The sequence below is a fragment of the Eufriesea mexicana genome, unplaced genomic scaffold (assembly GCF_001483705.2).
Source record: "Eufriesea mexicana isolate 0111107269 unplaced genomic scaffold, ASM148370v2 scaffold2458, whole genome shotgun sequence".
Taxonomy (NCBI): domain Eukaryota; kingdom Metazoa; phylum Arthropoda; class Insecta; order Hymenoptera; family Apidae; genus Eufriesea; species Eufriesea mexicana.
This window is the reverse complement of record NW_016910551.1, coordinates 186,730-214,099: the sequence shown is the minus strand read 5'-3', so window position 1 is coordinate 214,099 and position 27,370 is coordinate 186,730. Positions and strand designations below refer to the sequence as shown.

The window sequence follows — 27,370 nt, the reverse complement described above, 5'->3', positions numbered from 1 at the left end:
TCCCCCCCCCCCCCCAACCGATTCAGCTGGATTAGCCGGGAACCGATTGAAAATTTCCGAACGATAATCGAATTAGTCCCATCGCTAGCCGGTCCGTACACATTATGAAAGCGCGGCGAGATTACGTGCGAGCGCGCGCCCCCACCGTGCGACGAGGAGGGCGCCACTGGTGCGAGAGAGGGTGAGCAGAACAAGCGAGAAACACGAAGGGAGAGAGAGTTAATACCGATGGAAACCTATTACCATCTATCTCAATGCCGGTGTAATGGATGTGCAGCCCCGATTATCAATCCGTAATAATTGTGCATATTAAACGGACGCTAATTATCGGCCCGGCCGCGGGCCGTGGGCCACGGGCATCGCCGGCAAATTGCGCAAGTTATGCCGGGTGTGTACACTGTTAAAACACGACGCGTAATGACGGTCGCGGAAAAGAGCCGTGCCGAAAAGATAATTACGCTGGAAATCACTCGCTGACCGAATAATATAACACGCATTGCCCTCACGCGGCCGTGTATTCCAGTCATCCAACGCGACGAGCGGAGTGGGGGAAGTTTTATAAAACGCTCCGACGTATTAATTAACGATCGTTATCGACCGAGCCCACGCGTCCACCGTGCGTAGTTCTAGCGCTACGGCATTAGATGTCGTACCATTGTTTTATTACGCTCGACGCTCCGTGCTGTTGAACTATCATAGGTTAATATAACTTTTGGTAATACTTGTAATATTAGTCGGGATAAAATTGTGCTGCATAGTACCAGTTTATGGAAAAATTACGACGAGTATTAACCGAAGAAAAATCGTTATTAAATCGTCCGAGATAGAATACCGATCGACTAGCTTCGCGAACTGCTTCCCCCTCTACGTCCACGCGGCATCCCCACCACTCCAGAGACATCGCGAGTCCCTTGATGCGTATCCAGAGTGCACGACAGTTTCCGAAAATCGTTTTACCCAAGCAGGCAGAAATTCTTGCCAACGATCGATCGCGGAACGATCCTCCAGGTCACTCGAGAGATCGGAAGCGGAACGCGGGAACACGATGACCCCCCAAGCGGTCTCTGGAGTCTTTTTTGCCAGCCCGGGAGCGCTTTTAATAAACGCGCGCCGCGCCCAGCAGTCGCTTTATGCTATCAAAGGTGGGGTAAAGGGCGCGCGTAGAGGAGGAAGAGAGGGGGAAAGAGACGGAAAGAGAAAGAAGAGAGGCAGAGTGGATAACGGCAGAGAAGAACGGGGGTGCATTTGACGACGAGCTTTTTACGGCCCTGTGTTCCGGTGTTCAGGCTTTTACGTCCATTTCAGGTTTCCTTCTCTTCCACCGGCTGATCCGCAACCTTCTCTTTCTTCTCGCGCTCTCTCCCCCTTTCGCTCCCTCCATCTCTCTCTACGTCCCTTCGTCTCGCTCTATGCATCCTTCTCGCTCTCCATTACGCCAGCTTCTTCTTTCGTTTCGCAGCCAGCTGATTTTATTTGCTCCCCCCACCACAGTGGTATTCTCTTTCAACTGCGTGCTGCGCGAACCACACACCAGCAGCGCCGTTCTAATTTCTTTTACGAGATGAAATTCGACACGGCCTGAGTCGTTCTTCTCCCGGTAGAATGCGCCACTTCCGCTCGTCGCCCCGATTCCATCGGTCAATCCTGGCCCGGTACGGTACAACCTAACCTCGATCGAGGTGTGAGAGGCTCGCTCGGTTATACGCCACGCGACCCATAAAGCCCTCCCCCCCCCCCTCTCCCCGCCCCCTCCCTGCCTAAAATTCGATCGAGCGTCGTTCGTTCGCAGATTGTAATTGCGAATCTGTTTAATTCCCCGATTCCCACCGAACTGAATACCCGCGCGAGAATAAATTCATAGATTCGTTTGTTTTAACGAACCGCTCCGATAGAGGGTGCGGCGGTAGCGTCCGGCGGAGATAGAACGAGCACGCACGCACCATGCCGCAGTGTAAATTGTTCATGAATTAGAAGCTGTATCGGTAAACGTGCGGCTGATCCGGAGTTATCGGGGCCAGGTTTTCTCGCGCGGTCGGTGGAATTTTAAACTTGCAAAACGCTCGTCGAGCAACTGTCATGGCTGACTCTCGTGTTCGACTCTGTTAGCCTCGGAGTCAATGGCGGACGATTTCGTTGCAGCCAATTAAAAATTAACAAACCCCGAACAGTGTTTCGCTCAACAATCCGGAAGAACAATTACAAATTGCTTTTCCAGGTTCAATTTCGATATTTCGCGTTTGAAAGCTTTTACAGGCTATGAAAAAACGATGCAACGATATATCGATGGTGGAGCCTTTTTAACCTCGTATTTTCCACAAAAATCACACCCCGAATTAATTCTAGGCACATGTCGTGCAATTTGAGGTTATGTCTACGAATCTCGAGAACAGTGTGCAGACGAAAAATTGGAAGATCTGACGAACGATTTTCGAAAGACAAAGATCCGAATTCTTGATTGAAAATTTGCAGAAATTCGCAGGAATTTGCAAAAATTCGTGGAAATTTGCAGAGATTCGCAGAAATTCGTAGAAATTTGCAAAAATTTGCAGAGATTAGCAGAGATTCGCAGAAATTCGTAGAAATTTGCAAAAATGCGTAAAAATTTGCAGAGATTTGCAGAAATTTGCAAAAGCTCGTAGGAAATTGCAAAAATTTGCAGAGATTCACAAGAATTTGCAAACATTCGTAGGAAATTTGCAGAGATTCGCAGAAATGCGCAAAAATTCGTAGGAAGTTGCAAAAATTTGCAGAGATTCGTAGAAGTTCGCAAAAATTCGTAGGAATTTGCAGAGATTGACAGAAATTTGCAGAGATTCGCAGTAATTCGTAAGAATTCTTCAAAAATTTGCAGAGATTAGCAGAGATTAGCAGAGATTCGCAGAAATGCGCAAAAATTCGTAGGAAATTGCAAAAATTTGCAGAGATTCGTAGAAGTTTGCAAAAATTCGTAGGAATTTGCAGAGATTGACAGAAATTTGCATAGATTCGCAGAAATTCGCAGAAATTTGCAAAAATTCACAGAAACTTGCAGAAATTTATAGAAATTCGTAGAAGTCTACCGAAATTTGCAGAGGTTCGCAGAAATTCGCAGAACGAGGGAAAGCTCGCGATTTGCCGTATCACGCGAGTGCAGTCGTGTCGTTTGAGCGGAAAACGCGTGGCGGAAATCGAAGTAGCAGGATGGCGGTCGGGATTAAACGCTATCAGTGCACGTGTTGCCTGTATTTACGCGGCGCGCTGCATCTCGGCAAGCGAATTTGTCGCGAGGAGAAGTTCATCGCCTTCTCCATGGGATTATCGTTTCAGTCGGCGTGGAAATTCGTCGTGTTCGCGGCGGATCGAAGCGAATCCCGACATCGTGTGCAACGATATTGCTATTTACGCGCGAACGCCGAGCCGAATAACCGTATTCGTTGTTAATAGACTGTTATCGATTGCCCATTGGCGAAACCGCGATTGCACCGTTCTCTATCGGCTAAATTGTTTGATACTCACATGCCTCTCCTCGGCCGGATTGAGACCTGCAACAGATGAAACGATGCTGTTAGATCGAATGCGAATCTCCTTCCAATTACATCATTTTTCCTCGTACAAACTTCTCTCCTGTCGTTTAATTACGACCCGCACTTGTTTACCCGCGATTAAACGACGGAGAGACGAAAGGTAAAAATAAGAGATACGTACTTGACGATGTTCGAGTGATCATAGTGATTAAACGTTATATCAGTTCGTGGCAATCGAGTGACAAACACGATAAAAATTAAGATTGGTAGATACGTGCTTTACGGCTGTCGAGTGAGCAAATCATATTTGCCTTATTGCAAAATTTGATTTCGATACTTATATATTAAATGCAACAATGCTGCAGACATACGTGTGTGCAAATAACAGATTACAGTATCCACGGATTAAATTAACGGGAAAAAAGTAAATAAAAGGTGAAAAGAGACTGCGAGAGTATTGCGAAATTCATAATCCAACGTTGCAGTCAACAAAAACAATACAGATCGAAAATACGAGTGCGTATGTACTCTGCGATACCCCGTTTTAGTTCGCAACGAACTCCGATAGATGGCGACACACGCTCCCCTCGCGGCGCGAGCGAGGCATCGACGGAGCAACGATTTTCTCGTACAGATCACCACCTAACCTATGACTAATGCCCAAGATTGACGGAAACGAGAGAAACAATTTATAGCAGCAATATTTCTCGAATAAATATCAATATTATTAAACGCGGAGATACGTGTCTATCGAATTTTATTATCCTCGTATATTTATTGTACACTGAGGTGACGACACGTCTCGAAGGTTAGAATCGCGTATTACAGGTTAGGTTTCACGGGGCAACGGGAAACATCGCAGAATAAATATTTAGACGCGGAATACGATACGCGAAAACAAGCCTCCGGAGAAGAATCTCCGTTCGCGGAATCCATATTCAACGCGGCTGAGCAGCGTCACGAAGCGTTTAATCAAGAACGTGTCGAGCAAACAGCACTGCTCAAGACGAACAACTCGTCTACACAGATATCAATGCTCGGTCTCGTAACCTCTCCAACTTAAAATCAGCAAACACCGACGTCCCACCACAGAGGCGCGGGGAAAAATGGCGATAAACAGGGCAATATCTGTAAAAACGACGTTATTAAATGACGACAGCAATCGCCATCGGAGCAGACCGACACGTCTGCTTAAACAGCTTCTAAAATTAATTACCAAGCCCGAGAACGTTCCTTCGAGAGCACTGCTCCGGCCCTCCGAATATATACCCGGCTCTTTTCTCCCCGGGGCACTTCAAACATCGCTGCATACCGGGGCTCAAGACATCGTATTTCCCGGGAAATTGAACCTTCACAATGTTTTTCATGATTATTGCGGAACTAACTCGAACGGAGTCAGCGGTATGCCGGCTGAATCTTTTCCGCGCCGGGGACGAGATAAAAGGAAAAAGCTGCCAGGACGAAAGAGGAGCCAGACTGCCTCTTCTCCTCGAGGATTTCCGAGAAGGGACGGCGAATGAAAGAAAAGAGGGCGAGAGAGGAGCAGGTCGAAGGCGATCCTGAACGAGGAAGCTTTGTCCTCGAGAAGCCGGCTTCATAGTTTGCTCTCGCTCCATTTCCCCAACCTCCTTTTCCTCTTTTCCGCTCTTTATACTTTTCGTAGGTACACTTTGTCTCGTAGGAAATACCTTAACGATACCATTCTTCGACTGTTGCTACCCACCCTACGGACACGGCTAAACACCCAGTCGTTTCAGCTTCTCCAACGCGCCCGCCATCGTTCAAACGAGCTCTCCTTGTCTTCGTCCTAATCTTTTTCTTCCTTTCTACCACGGACTGCAAAGTGCACGTTCCCAGGATTCCATGAGGATTTGAATAACGCGTGGATAGGCTGCGGTTCGTCCTGGCGTGCGGGCATGTTACTGGATCTAGGGACATGGCGATCGGCGGCGCGGAGGTGGCGCCGTCGGTGGCGCCACCATCGCTTGGCACTAGCGACTGCAGCTCGCGACAGATAGTGTCGGATAGATCTCTCGGTACTGCAAAACGGATCGTTGCGAACATACGGGGATGTTACTAAATCTAGGGGGGTTACTAGATCCACCGGTGGCGCCACCATCGCTTGGGCCTGGCGACTGCAGCTTTAGACCAATAGGATAGGACTGTTGATAGTTAACTTGAAGTGTAGTTTATCGGGAATTTATCGTGGCTGAAGACTGCTCGATATTTCGGACTCTAGAAAGAAGTTGAGGGTAACTTTGGATGTAATTCGGTGTTCGAGGTGCGTGTCGTGGCGGAAAAACCCATTTCGGATGATTCACGGCTCGAGTTCTTTATCTCTTTGAAATACAGTCCGTCGCGAAAGTATTCGAATGTTTGCGAATTTTTGACAAACGGAACGTGGGCTGAAATGATAGTGCACCTAAAGCAACGTATAAATCTTCGGTGTGCAGGAAATTATAAAAAATATTCGAGAAATAGAGAGCGTTTGAAAAATATCGAGTGGAAATGAACGATTAATTCCGTCTTTGATTAATAGCAAAAATGGTTCGACTCGCTATTAAAATTAACGCGAAAATTATTTTGCAAATACCGTAAAAGGTGCATTCACAATGTTCCACGTGTGATAGACTTCTCTAAATTTTTCAGACGGAAAATTATTTACAAAATTTAAATTCATAATAATGCATAATTCACTCGTTAAAAAATTAGATAGAAATTTTTCCTGCACGATTTATTTCTGAAAAATTCTGTAACCCCCATAAAGGTATCTTCACAACGTTTCACGTATGACAGATCTTTCCTAACTTTCAGACAATTTAAATTTTTCAGGCGGAATATTATTTTGAAAATTCGAGTTCAAGGTGCATAATTTATTCTTCGCACTCGGTTTATTTCGCAACCTTGATCTGTATGTCCGAGCAACTAACCTTTGTACTCCCGATAAGAGAACGAGAGAAAAAGATTTTGAAGTTGGTAGTCACATTATGGAATCGTTTACACAGGTTTAATTACGAGAGATCGTAATTACCAGTGATTAACTTCTTCCCTTTCAAACATCTTTTTTCAGTTCTATTAATATCGCGATAAGTGTCCGATGTTGAGTGATCACAGCGATTACGGTCTAATCAGAACCGTGACAAAAAGCGAATCATTTAGAGCGTAATCGGCACTTCCTTACCGATTTCCTTCTAATTGCTGAATCAAAAGCAACGTGATTAGCGTTACCTCACACGTGTTTGTCGCAGCATCCAGCTGCAACTGCGCGAACTTTGCAGCAAACGCGTTTTACATTCTCATAAGCAAGCCACGACCATCAATTCCTGTTTTGCCAAGTTACTTATCCGAGCATCTAATCGTTCAGCTCGATCTTTGAAATAACTCAACACGTAAGGTACTGGTTTTTTGCCTGGCTCGGCCATTAAGCATACTAGGCTCTTGCATCATTTTTGCTCTTTTTATTTCCCCGCAGCCATCTTGCTGCAACCGCTTTCTAGCTACCAAGTTAGTATATACCACTTGTTATATTCACTCTACCCGTTCTTGCTCCACCCGGGAACAGTCGAAGTGAGAAAAATACGCTGGCACGTTTAAAGAGACGAAATTCCTCTTACCACTTTAATATTTATAATCCAGCCGGGGGGAAAAAGCACCATCGATCGTTCACTTTCCAATAACGCGAGAATTTCAAAATCCGCCGCGATATCGATAAATAGAACAATGTTTAATATTCCGAAACACGAGCCGAATAAATGACGCCTCGTGCAAGGCATATCACCGTTCGGGAAATATTCCTCTGAAAACTCAGTTTCGCAGTTGCGAGAAATATTTATTCCGTATTAATTTGTAATTTTTATTTGTAAATAAAAGCAAAATAATAATAATAAAAAAAGAGAGGAATTAGCGAGAATTTGTTTTAGAAAATAAGCGGGAACGGAGCGGAGAGCATAGAGCAATGTACAAGAGCTAGTGGGCAGAGCAACAGTGAAGAATCCGTAAAGCGCAAAACACGAGCGCCGCGCGGTCAAAGAACGAATTAACGTTATGCCGGGAGCACTAAACGGTCGGCGGTATCGCGAGGAGCGACAAGAAATCCGGCGCGGCCAGCGTAACCCCAAGTGGATACGGTTTCTCAGGCGAGTAGACGGAAAAACCCGACGCCATAAAGTTTCCGGGGCGAGCGCGCCACCACTTGTACAAATAAAGTAATTCGTGGAGAGCCAGAGAGACCGGAGGTCTCTGTTGCGCGTTCTTGCGCGCCGATAAAACGTATCCGCGCGAGGGCGACTCTGTCGTGTGTTTTATGGTCGGGCAAATTAAGGAAAAGCCGTCGCGTACGGGCAAAAGGATCCACCCTTGGAGCCATTACCGAGTTGTCGGGGGTGGCGGAGCGCGAACAGAAAAGGGTCGTGAATTTTCTGCCGTGGACCGCATCCAACTTGGCTTTTCCGTCAAGAGGGACAAAAAACCGGCAGAGCGTTCGACCACGCTCGTCTGGCCCGCGAGCCCCGCTAATATTCCACCTCTCTCGCTCCGCCATTGCACCGGATTGCCCGTCGCGACCAGCCTGGGAAACAGTTTCAGCTCTTTCTCGGCCCCTTTCCCGCTCAACTTCCTGCCACGGCTCGTAATAAGAGCGCGCATAATTTCCTACTAAAACGCAAAGTGCTCGTTTGCCGCGCGAGAACACGTGCATCTTCGCGGGGATGTCCCCGAGATGGCGCGCGCGGCCGCCTTCGCGCGATCATTACGCCGCGGGCGGCAAGTATCAGCGACCGACGGCAGGGGAATCGTTACGAAACCGAGAATACGATGGGCACAGCGGTGAGGGAGCGAGCGGGGTGGGGGAAGGTTGCGAGTAACGGTGAAACGGTTTATTAGCGGACCGAGGGGGATCGGTAGGCGAGTAGTCCCGCCAGCCCTGTTGGAATTCAATTTGCGCGCAGATTCGACCGGTTCCGGCGCATTGTCTCCGCGAATTACGCGACGATTACGTTTACGTAATTTATCGACGATCGAATGGATGACCGATGGGACACGAAGGGTCGGATCACGAATAAGTCGCGCTCGGTTTAACGACCAAGTCACGGGTCGGGGCAGCGAACTTGCTCCGCCCCTCTGCTCTTGGATACACTGGGAAAAAACGAGCCGGAATGGGAAGGGGGAGAAGAGAAAAAAGAAGGATGGATGGAAAGGAGAACAATATCCGGGAGAATTACGAGAAGCGTAGACGGTCGTGGGGGCCAGGATCTCCCCGGGGACCATTACTCGCGCAAGTATCCACGATGAAATGGTAATGCAAGCGATACCGGTTTCTAATCGTCTGTAAAAGAGTCTTGCCGACTTACTTCGCCGCGCGTCCTGGTAAATCGTTTCGTGAACGAGCGAACAGAAAGAATCGGATGAGTGGTGGAGGCTGATATTATGTCCGACGGCGGGAGTCGTTCGACGAGGGAATCCGGGCAACTCGGTTGAAGAAGGAGCAGACAGAGCGGCAGGAGTGGGGGGCGGGCGACGACGGGGTGGGGGCAGGCGAAACGATAACGGCTCTGCTGGAAACAATTCGCTGGGGGCAATGTTCCGGAAAGGAGGGAAGAAGTTTCAGTTGCCGCGACAGAAATAGTGGCCCATTACGGTTCCTTGCCTCCAATGCTTCCCGTTTCAAAAGGGTGTCGACGAGATTCCCGTCGTTCTACGGATCGGGGGAAAAGGCGCATCGCGAACCGAGAGACAGTGATTTCAGATGTCGCGGTTGTCGCGAAGCGTAGCCGCAGTTTCCCCGTGAGGATCCCCGCTCGTATCGAGTGAAAGAATGCTTTCGCGGGGATATACACAGCAGGGGAAATACGTATAACCGAACTCCCTCTACCACGACAACACACTTCCTCGCGATCCGGTTACGTTGAAATGATCATAGGGATTTTCCATGTCACGTGTCCTCCTTTTCCCCGCGGAAAAATGGGAACTTTCGATCGCGTTGTTTCGGAACGCGTTACGAAGGTTAATCCGTAAAATTGCTTCGGAATTTTATTTCGACGCTTGGTAATTTACGATTTCGAAGGAATTCTCGATCGTCGCATCGATAGAATGGAACGTCCTACCTTTTTTGTGGGGATACTTCTCCTTCAAACTCGACTGGTTTCCAACGAAAACTTCAATTTGCAGTATCCCTGGAATACCCATAGAAAAAGGAAACAAAGACACACGCTTGATGGAGCACCGCGCAAAACTCTTCCCGCCGTTACCCTTCATTTCCCGAAAACAGAAAGCCTGCGATCCGAAAAAAAGCCGCCTTCCATTGTCACGGTTGACAGGCAAACTAACTCGAGCCATTAAGCCTGCACAGTTTCCGGCCGACTCGAAGAGGCCAAGGAAAAACGAGCACCGGGAAAAACAGGGGGATATACAACAGGGCCAGGCGTCGATCGAGTTTCCAACGAGTCCGGAAATTAAAAGAAGACGTCGTTACGCTACACGTCGTTGCGACTATGATGGCGGGAACTGACGGTCGATCGCCGCGCCGCTTTCGACATGCTGCGAGGAATCGTGCAACTAGCGGTGCGCAGGGATCGAGAGCGAGAAGGAACATGGTGGCGCACTCTCGGTAGCGGAGATCGGTCGGTATTTCATTACGGGCGGCCCGACAATGCTCGGAAAACGCGAAACAACGTGGAACAACTGGCCGGAGGTTATACTCGGCCCGCGGTAACATAGTTAGGCGAGAGTGTAGCTCGAGATATTGCGCGAGCACGGCAACTACTCGGCCGAAGAGCGAGTGGAACGCTCGACGAGGGGCGACGTGCGGCGCTGGGAATGGCAGAAAGAGAGAAAAAGAGCGTGGAAGGAAGAAACGGACAGAAGTGGAGGACGAGAAAGGGTGCGAGAAGGAGAGCGACAGGGGCTCGGGAGGGCGCGAGAAGAGGATGGGAGAACAGGCTGAGGGGCGCGAAGAAGGTTTAGAAGAGCCACCTAGAGGTGGATGGAACGAAAGAGGGGAAGAGTCGGAAGTACTCTCGTGTCAAGAGGAGATTCTGAGTGCTCTTCTGAGAGACGACCATGCACAGCGCGCGAGCAAGAGCATGCGGGAGGGAGGGAGAGAGAGGGGGGCAGAGAAAGACGAGGTTCGACGAAACGAAAGGGATGGGACGATGGAACCAGACCAGCCTGTGCACGTATATACGTATCAGCGTGTAGGTGCGCGCGTGTGCGGCATAGGAGAGTCACTTGAAGCCCTCGCGACTTTGTCAGCGCTACATGGAGCCTAAGTGCGAACGTTCTTGCACTCGTGTGTCGTCCCAAGGAGAGGGACGAGGACGCGCCGTTGCACAAGTGGATCTTCGAGGTCAAGATCGAGGGTTCTGCGAGTTTCAGGCTTAAGCACGATCGTTTGCGTCACCGTTGTATCGCGGCCCGCTTGAAATATCCCTGTGTCACACGCTATATGCGCCCTCTCGCCGCGTTTCCACTGCCGCCCGCCCTCGCGCGCCCTCTGTCGCCCCTGTATCGCGTTACTATCAATTTTCTTGATACTTGGCGCTTTCGGCGACACGGTTCAACGAACTCCAATCTCGCTCCGATGGGATATGCGTTATTAGTTTCTTTCGCGCGATATTTGAAATTGTTTCCGAACTACCGTGCAATTCGTTTGATTTATCGACGCCAATGGCGCGGGGTTTAAATTCATTCGTGATTTACGATCCGTGACTCGCGTTTTCGGCGATTATGTATTTAATCCTGCAATCTTCTACGAATCTTTCCAGCCTGCAGTTCGATTTTCGTAAGGAGCATTGAAGCGGAGTAGAAGACAAATTGATTTAATAACTCCGGGAATTACGAGCTGTCCAAGTAAAATGGCGGCTGCCTGTAAGGTTGCGGCGGTTAAATATGTATGTATGTTAAACAATCTCAGCCTTTGCTTGCCGAGTCGGCCACACTGTGCATTTACGCTTCGTGGCAGGAAGCGGGCACACCGATGAATAACACTTTGGAAAAATTCGTTATGCACAGGAGTTATCGACCGAGCACCAATGGCTAAGTTATTCGCGAACAGTGTAGTTTTGCATTTGTTAAATTACTGTTGGAACCTGGATTTCTATATGCAATTCGGGTTCTAACAACAAGGGTAGGTCGGGAAAATACAAGTCGGCAATTTATATACAAAAATTGGCATTTCACAAATTTTTTAGGTGTTTATATAATGTTAGTTTTTGATGGGGTGAAGATGACCATTGGTCCTTAGGAATAAGTCAGTTGTTTTTGGATTCTGAAATTGGTCTGCGTTTATTAGCTAGGCCCTTTTAGTGACTAAGGCACAACAAACCGTTAATTATTCAACATTATAAATTCAAATTCAGAGATTCCACGATATCAACTATTTCGTTATCAAAAGAAATCTTCGAGATTTTCGAGATTTTCTCAAAAATTTGAAAGTAGCTTAATCCATAGGGAATTTGATTCTCCTACTATTCCGAAAATCTGATCGCCAACAGATTCGTTTCAAAAACAATAAATTTTGAAACGCCATTGGTATTTCGAAAAAGGACCATAAACGAATTGACACCGGTGGCTGCAAACGTGTTAATTTCGAAATTAAATGAATTCGAAACTAACAAGCGTCGAGACGAATATTAATCAGGAATTAGCAAATCCCGAAATTAATATTAATTCGAAACTACCATCGACTCGAAAATTAATATTAATTTGAAATTAACAAATTTCGAAATCGACATGAAAATCTCACGATTTCGAATACTATATTTCCAAGCTCCTATTCCAGTTAATTTCTCGTTAAATTTCTCCGACCTACTGGAAACAACGCGACCAATACTACCAATACCATCGCCAACTCGACGCCATTAACAGAGGCAAGATGGCAGCGAGCGGAAGTCGAACTGCTTATCCCGCGAATCCGTTGTTTGACTTCGTCGAAACCGAAGTTGCAAAATGGCTACTCGGTTTGCCGGCGATGAATCGAACCGTGTGCAAAGCGACGACGAACGCCGGAGGATCGTTTCATGAGGATCCGGTTGCAAACGCTCTCCTCGCTTGCCATACACGGTTGTGAGAGATAAGGCCAGGTAGAAAAACAAGTGGCCGGGTTGCAGGAAACGCGATCGACGAAGCAGCGATATTTCTTCGAACCAGGCTGCAGAGTTTCGCGTTTGATACGCGAAATGGCCGCGGACAAGATGCTGAACGCGCGAAAACGCAACGAGACACGAGGTCAGCGGCTTTTGTAAATCGAATCTCTTTGCTCAGCAACGCGGCTACTCGAGAATCTTCTGCCACGGATAATCTGAACAGGTGACACTTCCTGTCTGCCGTATAATTCACTCGAAAGACAACACAGCGCGGATCAAGATGGCGGCCCCCGAGTACAGAAACGAAACGTTGGTGGCGCCACTGTCGCGGTATACCTAGTACCGTTTGCAGTTCGCAACTGTAGGCGAAAGATTGGGGATGCAGGGACGCATTATGTAAAATACAGAAGAACTGGGTAATGTTGAAATTTTTAATGGAAGAAGTAATTGAGACGAGGGGATAATTTGTCACGAAATGGTGAAATGGTAGAGTCCTAGGATCATACATATCTAGCAATCTAGGACCCCTATGTCTTAGAGGAATTTGTAGCGACCATCATTCTTATTCTCGTCACTAGATGGATTCCGACTTCGAGGACTTTCTCACAAATTTTTGGAAATCCTCTAATTCTTATATATATAATTTCTCGACTTTCTAATAGCGTTCCCATGCATTCACTTAGTAGTAAGACTGCACACCCATTCGTCACGCTATCACTCTTAATACTATTTCCTCTGGTAGCGTCCTGCACTGCTCGCAATACCACATATATAACTTCCAGACCCTGTTAGTATCTAAGGCAGGGCCTGATAGGGTAGCCTTACTGATGAGTCCACTAACAGGCCCAGGACGAAACGCATCCCTTCCTTTTCCTTTCCTTCCTTCTAGCACCACCGCTACATCCAGGATACCTGTGACCAGCCGACATTCAACAACCATGGGGGAGGACCCCTTACAACTGTGTACCCTTCAAAAATCCTGGTCCAAAGATCACCTATCTTACCTAACCTAACCTAACCTAGCTTAGCCTAACCGTGGTCTCGATATCGAAGTGGCCAGCAATATTTTGTGGAGAGAGGAGCACGTGAGCCAGGCGAGTAGCAAAGACCTCCATAAGTTGATTAATTTTAATAAGATCTATCGAACGCCTATTAGATCCTATTGTAAGCAAAGAACCTACTGGGAACTCGCATCGTAGGCAACTGATCGACTCTCCACGGCTTTATCTCCTTCTAAATATCTCCAACTACTCTTTCGGAAGTCGAAACAGTCGTACTTTTAGGCTCGACTGGTTTTACGAGGCTCAACCAACCATACGAGTCAGGCAATTGTTCATAACGCAATAGGTTCAGCTCTTTCAACAGACAGGTCACAGGAAATTTCTTGACTGACTGGAAGTGTCACGTCCAAGAATAGAACTGTACAGCACGGATCACAGGCAACCTTCAGTCACGATTTCATAAAATTTGGTAGATCGGTATTAATTGATATATCAAATTTAATGCACTGTAACAGCGTGCGAGGTATCGAAATCAAATAATTCCACGGTAATTATTACACAAATGTTTATTTACTACTCAAAAAAGTATCGCCAATCTTTTAGTAGAGAATCTATGAATATTCTTCTTTCGGCAAAAATTCGCCGAGCGCAAAGAGTTAAACGTGCCCACCTAACTCGGAAAATGTCACCGTGAGCCTAAAAATGCTATCAAAAGACCTCTAACTCCGAAATCTCTACCTATAACGTGACATGTCACCCGTTTTCTGACACAACCATAGAGATAGATCCCATTTTCATTAGCAAACACTGTCGAATTTACGAACAGTATATCACATCCCATCTGACGATGAAGGAAGCAATACGCGGTCAGGTTGGCAAGTTCGCAGGAACTATCAGGAGCGTCAGCATAATTTATCCTGCAGCTCTGTCAGAATATCGCATACAAACGTTGCAAAGGTGTAGTCGTGGTATCAATCTCGAACTGTCCTGGACCAGCAACTTATCAGACCCGAATAGCTGGTGTCGTCTTCGGGACCGTTTGCTATCGATTTAGGTATCGCTGTCTGTGTGTTCCCTGGCAGCTCTCGCGTGGCAAGGGAGCGTTGGAGCAGGTACGAACCGATGAGAAAAGTTGAGTAAGAACTGATTAGTTCTGTCAGGGAGTTGATTGTTCTTGGTGGCGTTGCGAAACGGTTTTATGGGATCGGTCATGCAACGAGACGGTTCGCAGTAAACGGAGAAAAGGACCGACGGTCGGGGCAATAAAGACTATCTCTGTTCCATCTTCAATCTCTGTTAAGTAATTGCTCTTTTAGACAGGCTGCATTATCGGTAGCTTCGGTTTTGAATTGTTACGCAATCCACGTAACGTTGATCCTCGCCGGGGCAGGTTGTGTTTATCGTAATTGGGCATGTTGCACCGCGGGTACAATGCACCTGCGATTAATTTCTTCTTATTGCCACTTGATTATGTCTTTACGTGCAACGAAACGGGGGAAAAAGGCGATTGCAATTTCACGGGTCTTAATGAGGTATACGGTTAATTAAGGATACATCTATCACCTGCGAAGCATGATGGTGCAACAGGGTACAAAAAGGTTGATCTTGCAACGTCCGACTTTTTCCCCTATTATTTTCTGCTTCGAACGGAATGTAAACTATGAATCATCCTAATTACGCGCTTAAATCACAGGTTTTACGGTTTAGCAGAATTTCCAAGTGAACCAGACGCTTACACGTGTTACTACCTGCCGTTTATCTAATTTGACGATATTACAGGAAATCGGTAAAAAGAGGATCGCTTCCTTTCTCGGAAAGTTAATTACGGATAATGTATATATAACGCACCGATTGTTATTATTCCGCAATTAGCGCGTTTTTCGACCCGGTACTTTACACCGACAGGCACACCCATGATTGCTAGCATCGCGACAGTAAAATATCGTGCAATTCCAATCACACGATAACAATTTTACGATTTTCTAATGACACGCAGGAGCAGCGTGTTCCGGGCAATTATCGTTTATCGATAGGAATATTTATTTCTTCCTATATAATCGACTCGTTATTACCCAATAAGCCCCGAATTTCCAAAATTAAAATCGATCACGGGATAATTTCATGCACAATTTATTTATTCCCAATAATAATCGCGCAATGTCCCAATATTTTGCTACAAGTATGCAAAATATTTTTTATTACAGTAAAAAATTAAATACTAAAATAAACTCTGCATCCCGTTCCCTGTGTTTTGTCTTTTGACAGCGCGTGCCTTTCGTCCTCCATTTTCTGGAGACGTCTTTGACCTGTGTGGCCCTAAACAGACAGGTCAGTTCTAACCATTGGCCTATTTAATAAACATCTATATAGTTTTTCCACCGTTTGTACCGGCTACTATTCCTTTGCATTATAACTCTTTAATATTTCTGTCACCGTACCTAGGTGTATCTAGTGAATTAACCCGACATCGTCGACATTTATCACTAGAACTATCCGTAGACTGATTTTTGAAATTTTCATTCGACACTATCGTCCTAGTCACTAGTCTTCCTAATTTTTCTTTCAATGTACGTGTCATTAATCCGTCAGTGTCTCCCGTTATACCATTTTTCTTTCAAGATCCTGCCAATTTCCTATTCACCGGTTATTTGACCGCGGCCGGTGCAGCGTATAAACTGTCACGTAAATTGCATGTAAACGACGGGAACGCGAGCGTTCAAAGGGCCAAAGGCACGACTTACCTCCGTTGTGCTTCAAGTCGTCCGGCTGACCCCGATGAAGGTCCGGTTTGGTCAACATCGAAAGAGGATGAGCAGCGGTGCCTCCAGCGGTGGCCGCCGCACCCGGTGGAATACCTAATCCGAGAAGGGCCGCGGAGGCTGACGTAGGAACAGGAAGTCCTCCTCCAGGTCCGAGGCCGGGGAGGCCAGGTATACCTGGATGTGGACCCATCGAAGCACCTGGTGGTAGCTGCTGGGCGTGCATCTGCTGGATCAGCCTCGGCAGGTCTGGCCTTTGTTGCTGTAACGGATGGAGGAGGATGACTTTTATCACTTTGAAGAGCAGCTTTTATGGTGCTTCTCGCGGTTAAACCATGATACTTGCAGCGGATTTTGAAATATCGCGAAGAAGGTGCAGTTTAGCTGTATTCTTTACGGACCTAGGGTACTGTCAGTGTTAGTCAGCGTCAAAAAGAGTATTAGATCAGTTGTACGTCAGTACTATGAATTGGTCAACGTTTAGACAGTGTTAGCTCTGGAATTGTAACAGGGAAAGCTCATCTTTTATATCCAAATATTCCATTATTCATCATTTAATAATTAGAGACTCTTTGTGAGTGTCTTTACACCTTTTGTACCTTCCTAACCTTCTGTAACTCTATAGGGATGAAAATAAAATTGTGGGTTGGGGATGAAGGTTCAGTTTAGCTGTATTCTTTACGAATCTAGGGTACTGTCAGTGTTTCTCAGTGTTAAAAAGGGTGTTACATCAATTGTACGTCAGTACTGTGAGTTGGTCAGCGTTTAGAGAGTGCTAGCTCTGGAACTGTAACAGGGAAAGCTCATCTTTTACATCCAAATATTCCATTATTCTTTATTTAATAATTAGAGACTCTTTGTGAGTGCCTTTCACACCTTTTGTACCTTCCTAACCTTCTGTAACTCTATAGGGATGAAAATAAAATTGTGGGTTGGGGATGAAGGTTCAGTTTAGCTGTATTCTTTACGAATCTAGGGTACTGTCAGTGTTTCTCAGTGTTAAAAAGGGTGTTACATCAATTGTACGTCAGTACTGTGAGTTGGTCAGCGTTTAGACAGTGTTAGCTCTGGAATTGTAACAGGGAAAGCTCATCTTTTATATCCAAATATTCCATTATTCTTTATTTAATAATTAGCAACTCTTTGTGAGTGTCTTTACACCTTCTGTACCTTCCTAACCTTCTGTAACTCTATAGGGATGAAAATAAAATTGTGAGATTGGGGATTGTGTGTAGTCGTTGAAGATAATCGCGATAATTTTATCCAAACATGACAAAGATGGCGTTTAATAACGAATGTATTTTGACAGGGGGTAGCTCTTGTTCTAGTCAGTCACAATTATAGCTGATGCAAAACAGATATATCAGGTATAATTATTTTTGTAAGCATATATCGTGACAAGAAGAGTCCTCCTTTATTAAAATTCAAACACAACCGGATGAAAACGGAAGGTATTTAAATTTGGAATTTTAATAAGTGTTACAATTATTATTAATTATATATTATATATAATTGTGCCGTTCACTGCACAAATCGATTAACTACACTTTTTGAAAAATCTTGAATATTTAAAGTTATGATTATACCAAGTGCTTAAATTTAAGATTTTTCAAAAAAGGGGAGTAAATAGATTTGTGCAGTGAACGGCTCAATTATATAACGATTACACCATCCTTTCGGTTCCCATTTTTGGAGGGTTATAGCTTTATAGCAACAATTACTTCTGGAACCTTTTCAACCCTCGATTTTTATGGTCGGCATGTGATTACCGACAATTGACAAGTGTACCAAGATTTCCAGATAACATCCAATTACCGCTCCACAAATCTAATCTTAACAAGCGATAACAAGTCGTTTAGATAAGTGGTGAGATTAGATTGGACAGCCGATGACATCATTGGACAATAATGAAACACGCCTCCGTTAACCACTCTTATCACGAATAATCGTCAGGCAAACGCAACTCGCAATTTGCTCGATAACCAGAGAAACACGACCAGGAAGGAACAAAGGGGTTCAAAACACCTGAGTAATCACGAGGATTAAAAATTGGCAATTACTAGTTGCAAGTAGGCTAGTACTCTTGACACTAACTAGCAACTGCACGTTAGGTTAGTAAATACTTATCACTGCGTTATACCATCGCAGAGAAACGTATTTAGGAGATTGATAAATAAATATGATATACAAAGATGAAGATTGATATATAAAAATGATATATAAAAATAAAAATATGTTCCTCTAATTAATTTCCTGAAGAAAATTCCTGCCCACTCTATAAAGAATTGGGATAAATCCAACAAAACCGGAAGAAAGAAAATATAAATAAATAAAATGGGATAATTCTTTGAGGCACCTGATTTTAAAGAAAATAAAAGCTCAGAATGTACGGAATTTATTTTAATATGGAAAAATGGGAAGATGCGTTCATTGCAATTATTTATTATAAAATATTGCTCAACTTTTCGGGCTTAATTAAAATATATCCCACCATGCATAAAAAGCAAAGAAAATGGTGGACTAGTGTTTAATCCACCTAACCTGCAAGGGTTAAAAGAGCAGAAAAATAATTAATCTATAAAAGAAAATCTTTCGATCTTCTCTTTATAAATATAGGAAAATCGATAAAATCCTCTCGAATTGTAATAAAAACAGAAAAAAGAAAAATAAAATTAAATGGGTTAATAAAGTAAAGAAAATAATTAATAAATAAAAGAAAACCGTTCTCTTTATATCCACCCCATAAAATATCGGCACAAACCCCCTGCGACCCCCCAAAAAAGAGGGAGGTAAACAAAATAAAACGTATTATTAATGGAGCAGAAAAATAATTAATTACTGTACGGAAAAAAAATCCGAAAAAACCCTAACAAAGAAAGAAAGAGGGGGGAGAAAAGGTACAAAGAGGGGAGAAAGACAAAAATAAATAAAACAGGTCAGAAAAGCAGAGAAATAATTAATCCATAAAAGAAAATAATTCGATACCTTGTTATCGACTCATCCCCCCAAAAATCAGCACAAACCTTCTCCAACCCCCAAGAAAGGAACAGATAGATGAAATAAAACGTATTATTAAACGAGCAGAGAAATAATTAATTACTCTATCGGAAAAAAATCCGAAAAAACCCTAACAAGGAGAGAAAGAGAGGGGAGAAAAAGAAATAAATAAAACAGGTGAGAAAAGCAGAAAAATAATTATTCCATAAAAGAAAATCATTCGATACCTTCCCATCCCCCCAAAAATCGGTCCAAACCCCTTGCAACCCCCAAAAAGAGAGAGATAAACAAAACAAAACGTATTATTAAACGAGCAGAAAAATAATTTAGATTTCCAACAGATTAATTAATTTATTGAAAAGAAAAATCAAAAAACCTTAATAAAGAAAGAAAGAGAGGGGAGAAAAGAACCTAAATAAAATAAGTGATCAAATCAGAAAAATAAAAGAAAACCATTCGATACCTTCCTATCCACCCATCCCCCCGAAAAATCGGCGCAAACCCCCCCGCAAAAAGGCGCGGCTGTAAAATCGGGAGAAAGAGTAGAAAGTAGTAAAAGGGGTTTAAGGAAGCAGAAAAAAGCGTGCAGTCATCGATCGTAATTTAATTTTCTCCGCTTATTCCGAGCAGGAGCCGGCGCCGTTCGGCATTCGTTACGCGGGACACAACTTTCCACGGGCAGAGCATACAAATCACGGTGGCAAACTTGCACGGGTCGCGTTTAAATAACCCTCGCCCCCACCTCCGACGCCCCTTCCCCCACCTACCCGCGCGGCAGCCGTGGTAAATCCGAAAGTACGAAACAAGTGGCGGGACTTACCATTCCCCCTCCCCCCCGGCCCGCGGAGGAAGAAAAGCGCGGAGGACCCGCGCGGAGAGGAAGAGGAGAAAAGTTCCGGACGAAACCATAAACGTATACTCCCTCGCGCCGGTAGTTTCCTCGTTAGTTGGCCCGAGCCGGCGCGGGTGGTGTCGGTCGAGTTTCAGCTGGCAGACAAATTGCGCACAGCCGCGCCGCGCCGAGGCAGCGAGGAGCGTTTTAACGCTCGGTGGATCACGCTGTTAGAGGAGGGTGGGCAGGCAAGCCGAGGCGAGGCACGGAAGGAAACGTCGAAGAACCGGAAGAAGACGGAGGCGAGGAGAACGGACGACGCCGAAAGAAAGGAGAGAGAGACCGAGGGGGGCAGAGGCGAAAGGGGGTAGCTGAGCGGAAAGTGCACCACCCTCTCTGCAAACCGTGTACACTCGTTAAGGCCGGGCCGAATATTCCCGGGGAGTAGTTTGCCGAGATAATTAAATGGTTTAACGATATAATAACCTCGCGTCGAGCGACTGTCTGAGCCACCCACAAAACACGCAAACAGAGGGAACGAAATGGGAATGAGAGGTTGGAAAGATAGAGAGAGAGAGAAAGAGAGAGAGAGGGAAGTAGTTGGTAGAATTGGGAGGGGTGGAAGGCGTCGGAGTAAACGTTCCCGGTGGATCCGGCAGTCTAGGGTCTGAGTCTACGGACCCCTAAGAAACGTCTCCGGCTTCCCGTCACCGGTAACGATAATAATCCTGACCTCGGGCTGTCGTGCCAGTATTCGCGGCATCGCTGGCGTCTTGGTCCATTCGCGTTGAGAAGATCATTTCCGTATTTGTGGCGGGATTCCGCTAATGATTACGACGAACTTTACTCCGACCAGCTCTACGTACCACCGTCCGAACCCCCATTCGTGGCTATGGCTCGTTTCTAACTTCCTATCCAACTCGCTCGCTTCCACGTGTATGTAGCGGGTGTACTATAAATACTCGTCGACACCCGATCAATCCGTGTAGGAATTATTTTCTTAATTATAGCTCGTTCTTAAAAATGTTTTCTGTTGGACAGTTCTAATCTCCCGCTCCATGTTGCTAGACAGCGACTAGTAGCGACATCTGGCAGTTTTTTCGCTATTCAAATTACTGGGAATTTCGGGAAGGAAATCTAAACGATTAGCGTACAGGGAAGTAACCGTATCCAATTGCACAGCAATTATAAATACTTATAATGTTTAATGTAAGTGAAATGTATACACTTTATGCGAATATGTAAAGAAAACGAGAGTCTTTATCACGTCACTGTGGGAGTGACTGTGAGAGTGACTTTATCTGCACTGTTCCGGAGTTTGAGAGTGAGAGCAGCGAGAGACAGCAGGCACTTTTAACACTAGAACTACCGATCTTTAGTGGGCACCTAACTCTAACGTGCACAGATTATAGTAATTAACAACGGTACGATGAATATGAGTGAATATATTGATTACAGTTCTTTCTTACTATGAGTTGATACCAATTTTATCCTTAACCCATTCGAGACGGCGATTTTTTATCGAACACCGTCCCCAGGAGCGACTACTCGGAATAACTGATAAATGCTCATTGTTATTATTGCGTTGTTATAACGGTGTGTAATCGGTCTCAAATGGGTTAAAGCAGGTGTATGTGTTCGGTGATTGCAAAAAGGAAAATTCTGGGACCAGTCATTTTTACTGGGTTGGTGGTTCTAGTGCTAAACCCCAAAACCGACCCCTTGATGCCCATAGTATTTTGAGGTCCGGTATTAATTAAGGTCGGGATTAAGGTCGGTATTGGACTGCAACCTCTAACAGGCCTGTCACCATCGTTGTATAGGCGTAGCTTACAATTTACAACACAAATAAAGACCTAACGATGGAAGTCACTTCCTTCCAAGCTACCGCTGAGAAAGCATGTACAGTTATTCCGAGTCTGAGACATTATCCCAGTAAACCATAACCCATCCACTGTATTAACAACATTTTCAATGAAAGTTACCCTCTGTTTAGAAGAAGACATTTTATATCGGTTATACACTTCTTTTTAGTAACAAAATTTAGTAACAGGCCTAGCTTTATTAATTTAGAGTAGGCCGCATCCCAGTAACATTGCCGCATCTGCGTAAACGGTATTTACAATCCCACGAAACTCCCTGAGCGAGCTACAGTGTTTGGGATGCAACATGACCTAACCCAAATGCGGGTCCAAGTCACGGTGGACACCCTGTACATACCGAGGGACTTCGAACGGTGTAAGTAGTACCTGGGGTACTGGGAAAAGAAGAGCCAGGACCAGAACGTATGCTACGCGTTTAGGCGAGAGATAACACGAGGAGATAACAGACGGGTAATTGATCGGAGTCGTTACTCGATAAACGATATTTGAAAACATCGATAAGATCGAAGCCAGGGAGTTACACTCGAAGCCGATACGAGCTGGCTATCCGTTCCGTGACGATAATGAAGAGGCCTCTTGTTGGCCGGAGTACACGATAACCCTTGCAAATACGAAAAACAGCCGTGTATCCTTTAACGAGGCGATCTTTTTAATCGTGCCCTCGCACAGGCGCGAAAGAAAGGAGCGAAACAGCGGTTCGTGGAAACGGTTAAGCGAAAAATTATTGCCCGTTTACCAGTACTCCGGGCCCGGAGCCAATTTACCGCGACAGTGGAGGTTAAGGCCGGCAGAGTTATTTCAATGCGAGATTTTTGCGCTCCGCGCGCGGAGGGTGTTCTTTTGTGAGTGGCGGCGAAGAGGAAGTCATTACGAACCCCTTCATCTTCGCGCCAGCCAGCACCTGCATCCACGCGGGCTTCCTCTCAGCAGTTTTCACCGGTGTCGCTCTGCCGCTTGCTGACTCAACCAGCCGTGAAGATAGCGCCGCTAAAAGATCCGACGAGATCGTCTTAACCTTCTTCCATATCGCGCGTCGTTCACGCCTGAAAAGCGTCTTCCACCGTCCCGAGGATCATCAGCGTCAGCACAGGGACCCGCGTTCAGCACGTGTAGCATTATAAACAGACTTTCTTTCGTTCTGTTGCCACGGAAATGATACATGCAAGACGTGCCTAACTGTCCTTCTCGACGATTAACAAATTATAAATCAAAGACAAGGACTATGGACAGCAGTACTTGGGACCAGATCTAACAGGCAGGATGACTGACCCACTCCCCCATTCGTGGCTATGGCTCGTTTCTAACTTCCTATCCAACTCGCTCGCTTCCACGTGTATGTAGCGGGTGTACTATAAATACTCGTCGACACCCGATCAATCCGTGTAGGAATTATTTTCTTAATTATAGCTCGTTCTTAAAAATGTTTTCTGTTGGACAGTTCTAATCTCCCGCTCCATGTTGCTAGACAGCGACTAGTAGCGACATCTGGCAGTTTTTTCGCTATTCAAATTACTGGGAATTTCGGGAAGGAAATCTAAACGATTAGCGTACAGGGAAGTAACCGTATCCAATTGCACAGCAATTATAAATACTTATAATGTTTAATGTAAGTGAAATGTATACACTTTATGCGAATATGTAAAGAAAACGAGAGTCTTTATCACGTCACTGTGGGAGTGACTGTGAGAGTGACTTTATCTGCACTGTTCCGGAGTTTGAGAGTGAGAGCAGCGAGAGACAGCAGGCACTTTTAACACTAGAACTACCGATCTTTAGTGGGCACCTAACTCTAACGTGCACAGATTATAGTAATTAACAACGGTACGATGAATATGAGTGAATATATTGATTACAGTTCTTTCTTACTATGAGTTGATACCAATTTTATCCTTAACCCATTCGAGACGGCGATTTTTTATCGAACACCGTCCCCAGGAGCGACTACTCGGAATAACTGATAAATGCTCATTGTTATTATTGCGTTGTTATAACGGTGTGTAATCGGTCTCAAATGGGTTAAAGCAGGTGTATGTGTTCGGTGATTGCAAAAAGGAAAATTCTGGGACCAGTCATTTTTACTGGGTTGGTGGTTCTAGTGCTAAACCCCAAAACCGACCCCTTGATGCCCATAGTATTTTGAGGTCCGGTATTAATTAAGGTCGGGATTAAGGTCGGTATTGGACTGCAACCTCTAACAGGCCTGTCACCATCGTTGTATAGGCGTAGCTTACAATTTACAACACAAATAAAGACCTAACGATGGAAGTCACTTCCTTCCAAGCTACCGCTGAGAAAGCATGTACAGTTATTCCGAGTCTGAGACATTATCCCAGTAAACCATAACCCATCCACTGTATTAACAACATTTTCAATGAAAGTTACCCTCTGTTTAGAAGAAGACATTTTATATCGGTTATACACTTCTTTTTAGTAACAAAATTTAGTAACAGGCCTAGCTTTATTAATTTAGAGTAGGCCGCATCCCAGTAACATTGCCGCATCTGCGTAAACGGTATTTACAATCCCACGAAACTCCCTGAGCGAGCTACAGTGTTTGGGATGCAACATGACCTAACCCAAATGCGGGTCCAAGTCACGGTGGACACCCTGTACATACCGAGGGACTTCGAACGGTGTAAGTAGTACCTGGGGTACTGGGAAAAGAAGAGCCAGGACCAGAACGTATGCTACGCGTTTAGGCGAGAGATAACACGAGGAGATAACAGACGGGTAATTGATCGGAGTCGTTACTCGATAAACGATATTTGAAAACATCGATAAGATCGAAGCCAGGGAGTTACACTCGAAGCCGATACGAGCTGGCTATCCGTTCCGTGACGATAATGAAGAGGCCTCTTGTTGGCCGGAGTACACGATAACCCTTGCAAATACGAAAAACAGCCGTGTATCCTTTAACGAGGCGATCTTTTTAATCGTGCCCTCGCACAGGCGCGAAAGAAAGGAGCGAAACAGCGGTTCGTGGAAACGGTTAAGCGAAAAATTATTGCCCGTTTACCAGTACTCCGGGCCCGGAGCCAATTTACCGCGACAGTGGAGGTTAAGGCCGGCAGAGTTATTTCAATGCGAGATTTTTGCGCTCCGCGCGCGGAGGGTGTTCTTTTGTGAGTGGCGGCGAAGAGGAAGTCATTACGAACCCCTTCATCTTCGCGCCAGCCAGCACCTGCATCCACGCGGGCTTCCTCTCAGCAGTTTTCACCGGTGTCGCTCTGCCGCTTGCTGACTCAACCAGCCGTGAAGATAGCGCCGCTAAAAGATCCGACGAGATCGTCTTAACCTTCTTCCATATCGCGCGTCGTTCACGCCTGAAAAGCGTCTTCCACCGTCCCGAGGATCATCAGCGTCAGCACAGGGACCCGCGTTCAGCACGTGTAGCATTATAAACAGACTTTCTTTCGTTCTGTTGCCACGGAAATGATACATGCAAGACGTGCCTAACTGTCCTTCTCGACGATTAACAAATTATAAATCAAAGACAAGGACTATGGACAGCAGTACTTGGGACCAGATCTAACGGACAGGATGACTGACCCACCAAAACGCTAAACAGACATACCTATAAATCTTAAAACTAAACAATACCAAAGGGAAACTTCCCTGACAGTTTCCCTCTACAAATCCAAAGTCCTGCTAAAACTCCTTGCCCGATCTAAAACTCTCATACCTATAAATCTTAAAACTAAACAATACCAAAGGGAAACTTCCCTGACAGTTTCCCTCTCCAAATCCAAAGTCCTGCTAAAACTCCTTGCCCGATCTAAAACTATATTTTTTCCTCTACCTACAATCACTTCCCACCAATCACCGCAAACCTAGACTAGACAAGACAAACGACAGTTAGAAGTGAAAGACGAAGATCAGACGGTAGCGAGAATTCAGACAGAACACGATTTTCGTGAATGCGAATTTTGAATTAAAAATTTAAAAATTACTATTGGAATCCTCGTAGATTTAGCGTTGATACATTACGTATGTTCAAATTTCGCGCCACTAGCGCGACTGTCGCGCCCCTAACCTAGTCCTATGAGCATGGGCGACGCAGAGACGCTCTAAGCGGAGAGATCTGTAATTCGACGACGATTGTTGTTCGAGCCGAATCAATGAACGTTTCAAAAATAACGGCAATGTATTATTGGCATGTAAGATATTATTATAATAATATTATATCACAAGCAAGAGATAACATATTGTAATTTAAATTAAACGTTATAATTATTAAATGAAGTATCGAACGATAAAACAGTTATTATCGATCAGAACGACGATCGAAAGCCCTATCGATGCTGGTAATTGATGACGAGTCCCCGATAACGAACGCCTTCGTGCGTAAATACAATGTCGAGATAGTTGGACAAGCACGGTGATGATCGAGAGGTTATATTTCGTGGCTGATAAAGAACATGGAACATTGTAAGAGAGCGGATAAGGATCTTACGTGGTGGAACAAATAATTGCTCGATACCGTATAGATAGAGATTGATAAACAACGTGCACACGCTATTTCAGAATATCCGAGATAATACTAAAAGCACGAGGTATTAAAGTCTAAATACAGATCCTCCAACAAACGAAGTCACACTCGATACAAGCTATGACGAAAAATAATTTTTACAAAACGAAAATAAATTTTTCAAAACGTTCGTATAATAAATTAAACGAGCAACGACGTACACCTAACGCGAAAAGTATAAAATCCCTCGACAAGGTTAACGTGACATAAGTTAGAGGTAAAAATAAAAAAGAAAATTAATTTTTCAATTTATTCGAAAATTTTTGTGGACTTTCGTTTCAATACAATTTTTGGGGCTATTCACCAGCACGGAGAAAGTAAAAAGTTTGCCAGTAAATCCAAAAGTAACCTAATCGTCATTAAAAGCATTCTAATCCACGCAACAGGGCAATGCGCCATAACCTCTCACGGCCCGAAATTCCCGTATCAAGGACGCGCCATCTCGCGTCCCCTTTTCGCACTCGTCCACGCAGCACTCAGCGCCCCCTACTTCTTACCTCGGCCCGCTAACAAACCCGAGGATTCGCGAGACGAGGCACGGTGGAACGGCGAGAAACACACCGCCAGCCAGAGAAAGAACAAGAAGGGCTTACTCGGAGAAGAAGCAGGGCCGTGAAGCGAGGGGGCGCGCGGCGGGGAGCGGAGGGAGAAAGGCAGGCAGAGAGAAGCGATTTAAAGCGCGCGGAATCCGGGGATTCTGCTAAGGATTTGCCGCACGTAGCCCGACAACGCCGCGGATCCGTGGAAGTTTCTATGGTCGGAGTTGAGAGAGCCGAGAAGCAGCGAG

At 45.3% G+C, this 27,370-nt stretch overlaps 1 protein-coding gene across 1 annotated transcript in view; it reads right to left on the bottom strand.

The window, feature by feature from the left end:
* The window catches only part of LOC108550039 (protein groucho-1), a 219,883-nt gene that overhangs the window by 42,798 nt on the left and 149,715 nt on the right, over positions 1 to 27,370 (bottom strand). The window contains exons 6-7 of the mRNA XM_017903637.1: positions 16,326 to 16,605; positions 3,496 to 3,521 (exon numbers count right to left, since the gene is read on the bottom strand). Of these exons, the coding sequence (XP_017759126.1) occupies positions 3,496 to 3,521; positions 16,326 to 16,605 (306 nt within the window). The remainder of the gene's footprint in view (positions 1 to 3,495; positions 3,522 to 16,325; positions 16,606 to 27,370) is intronic.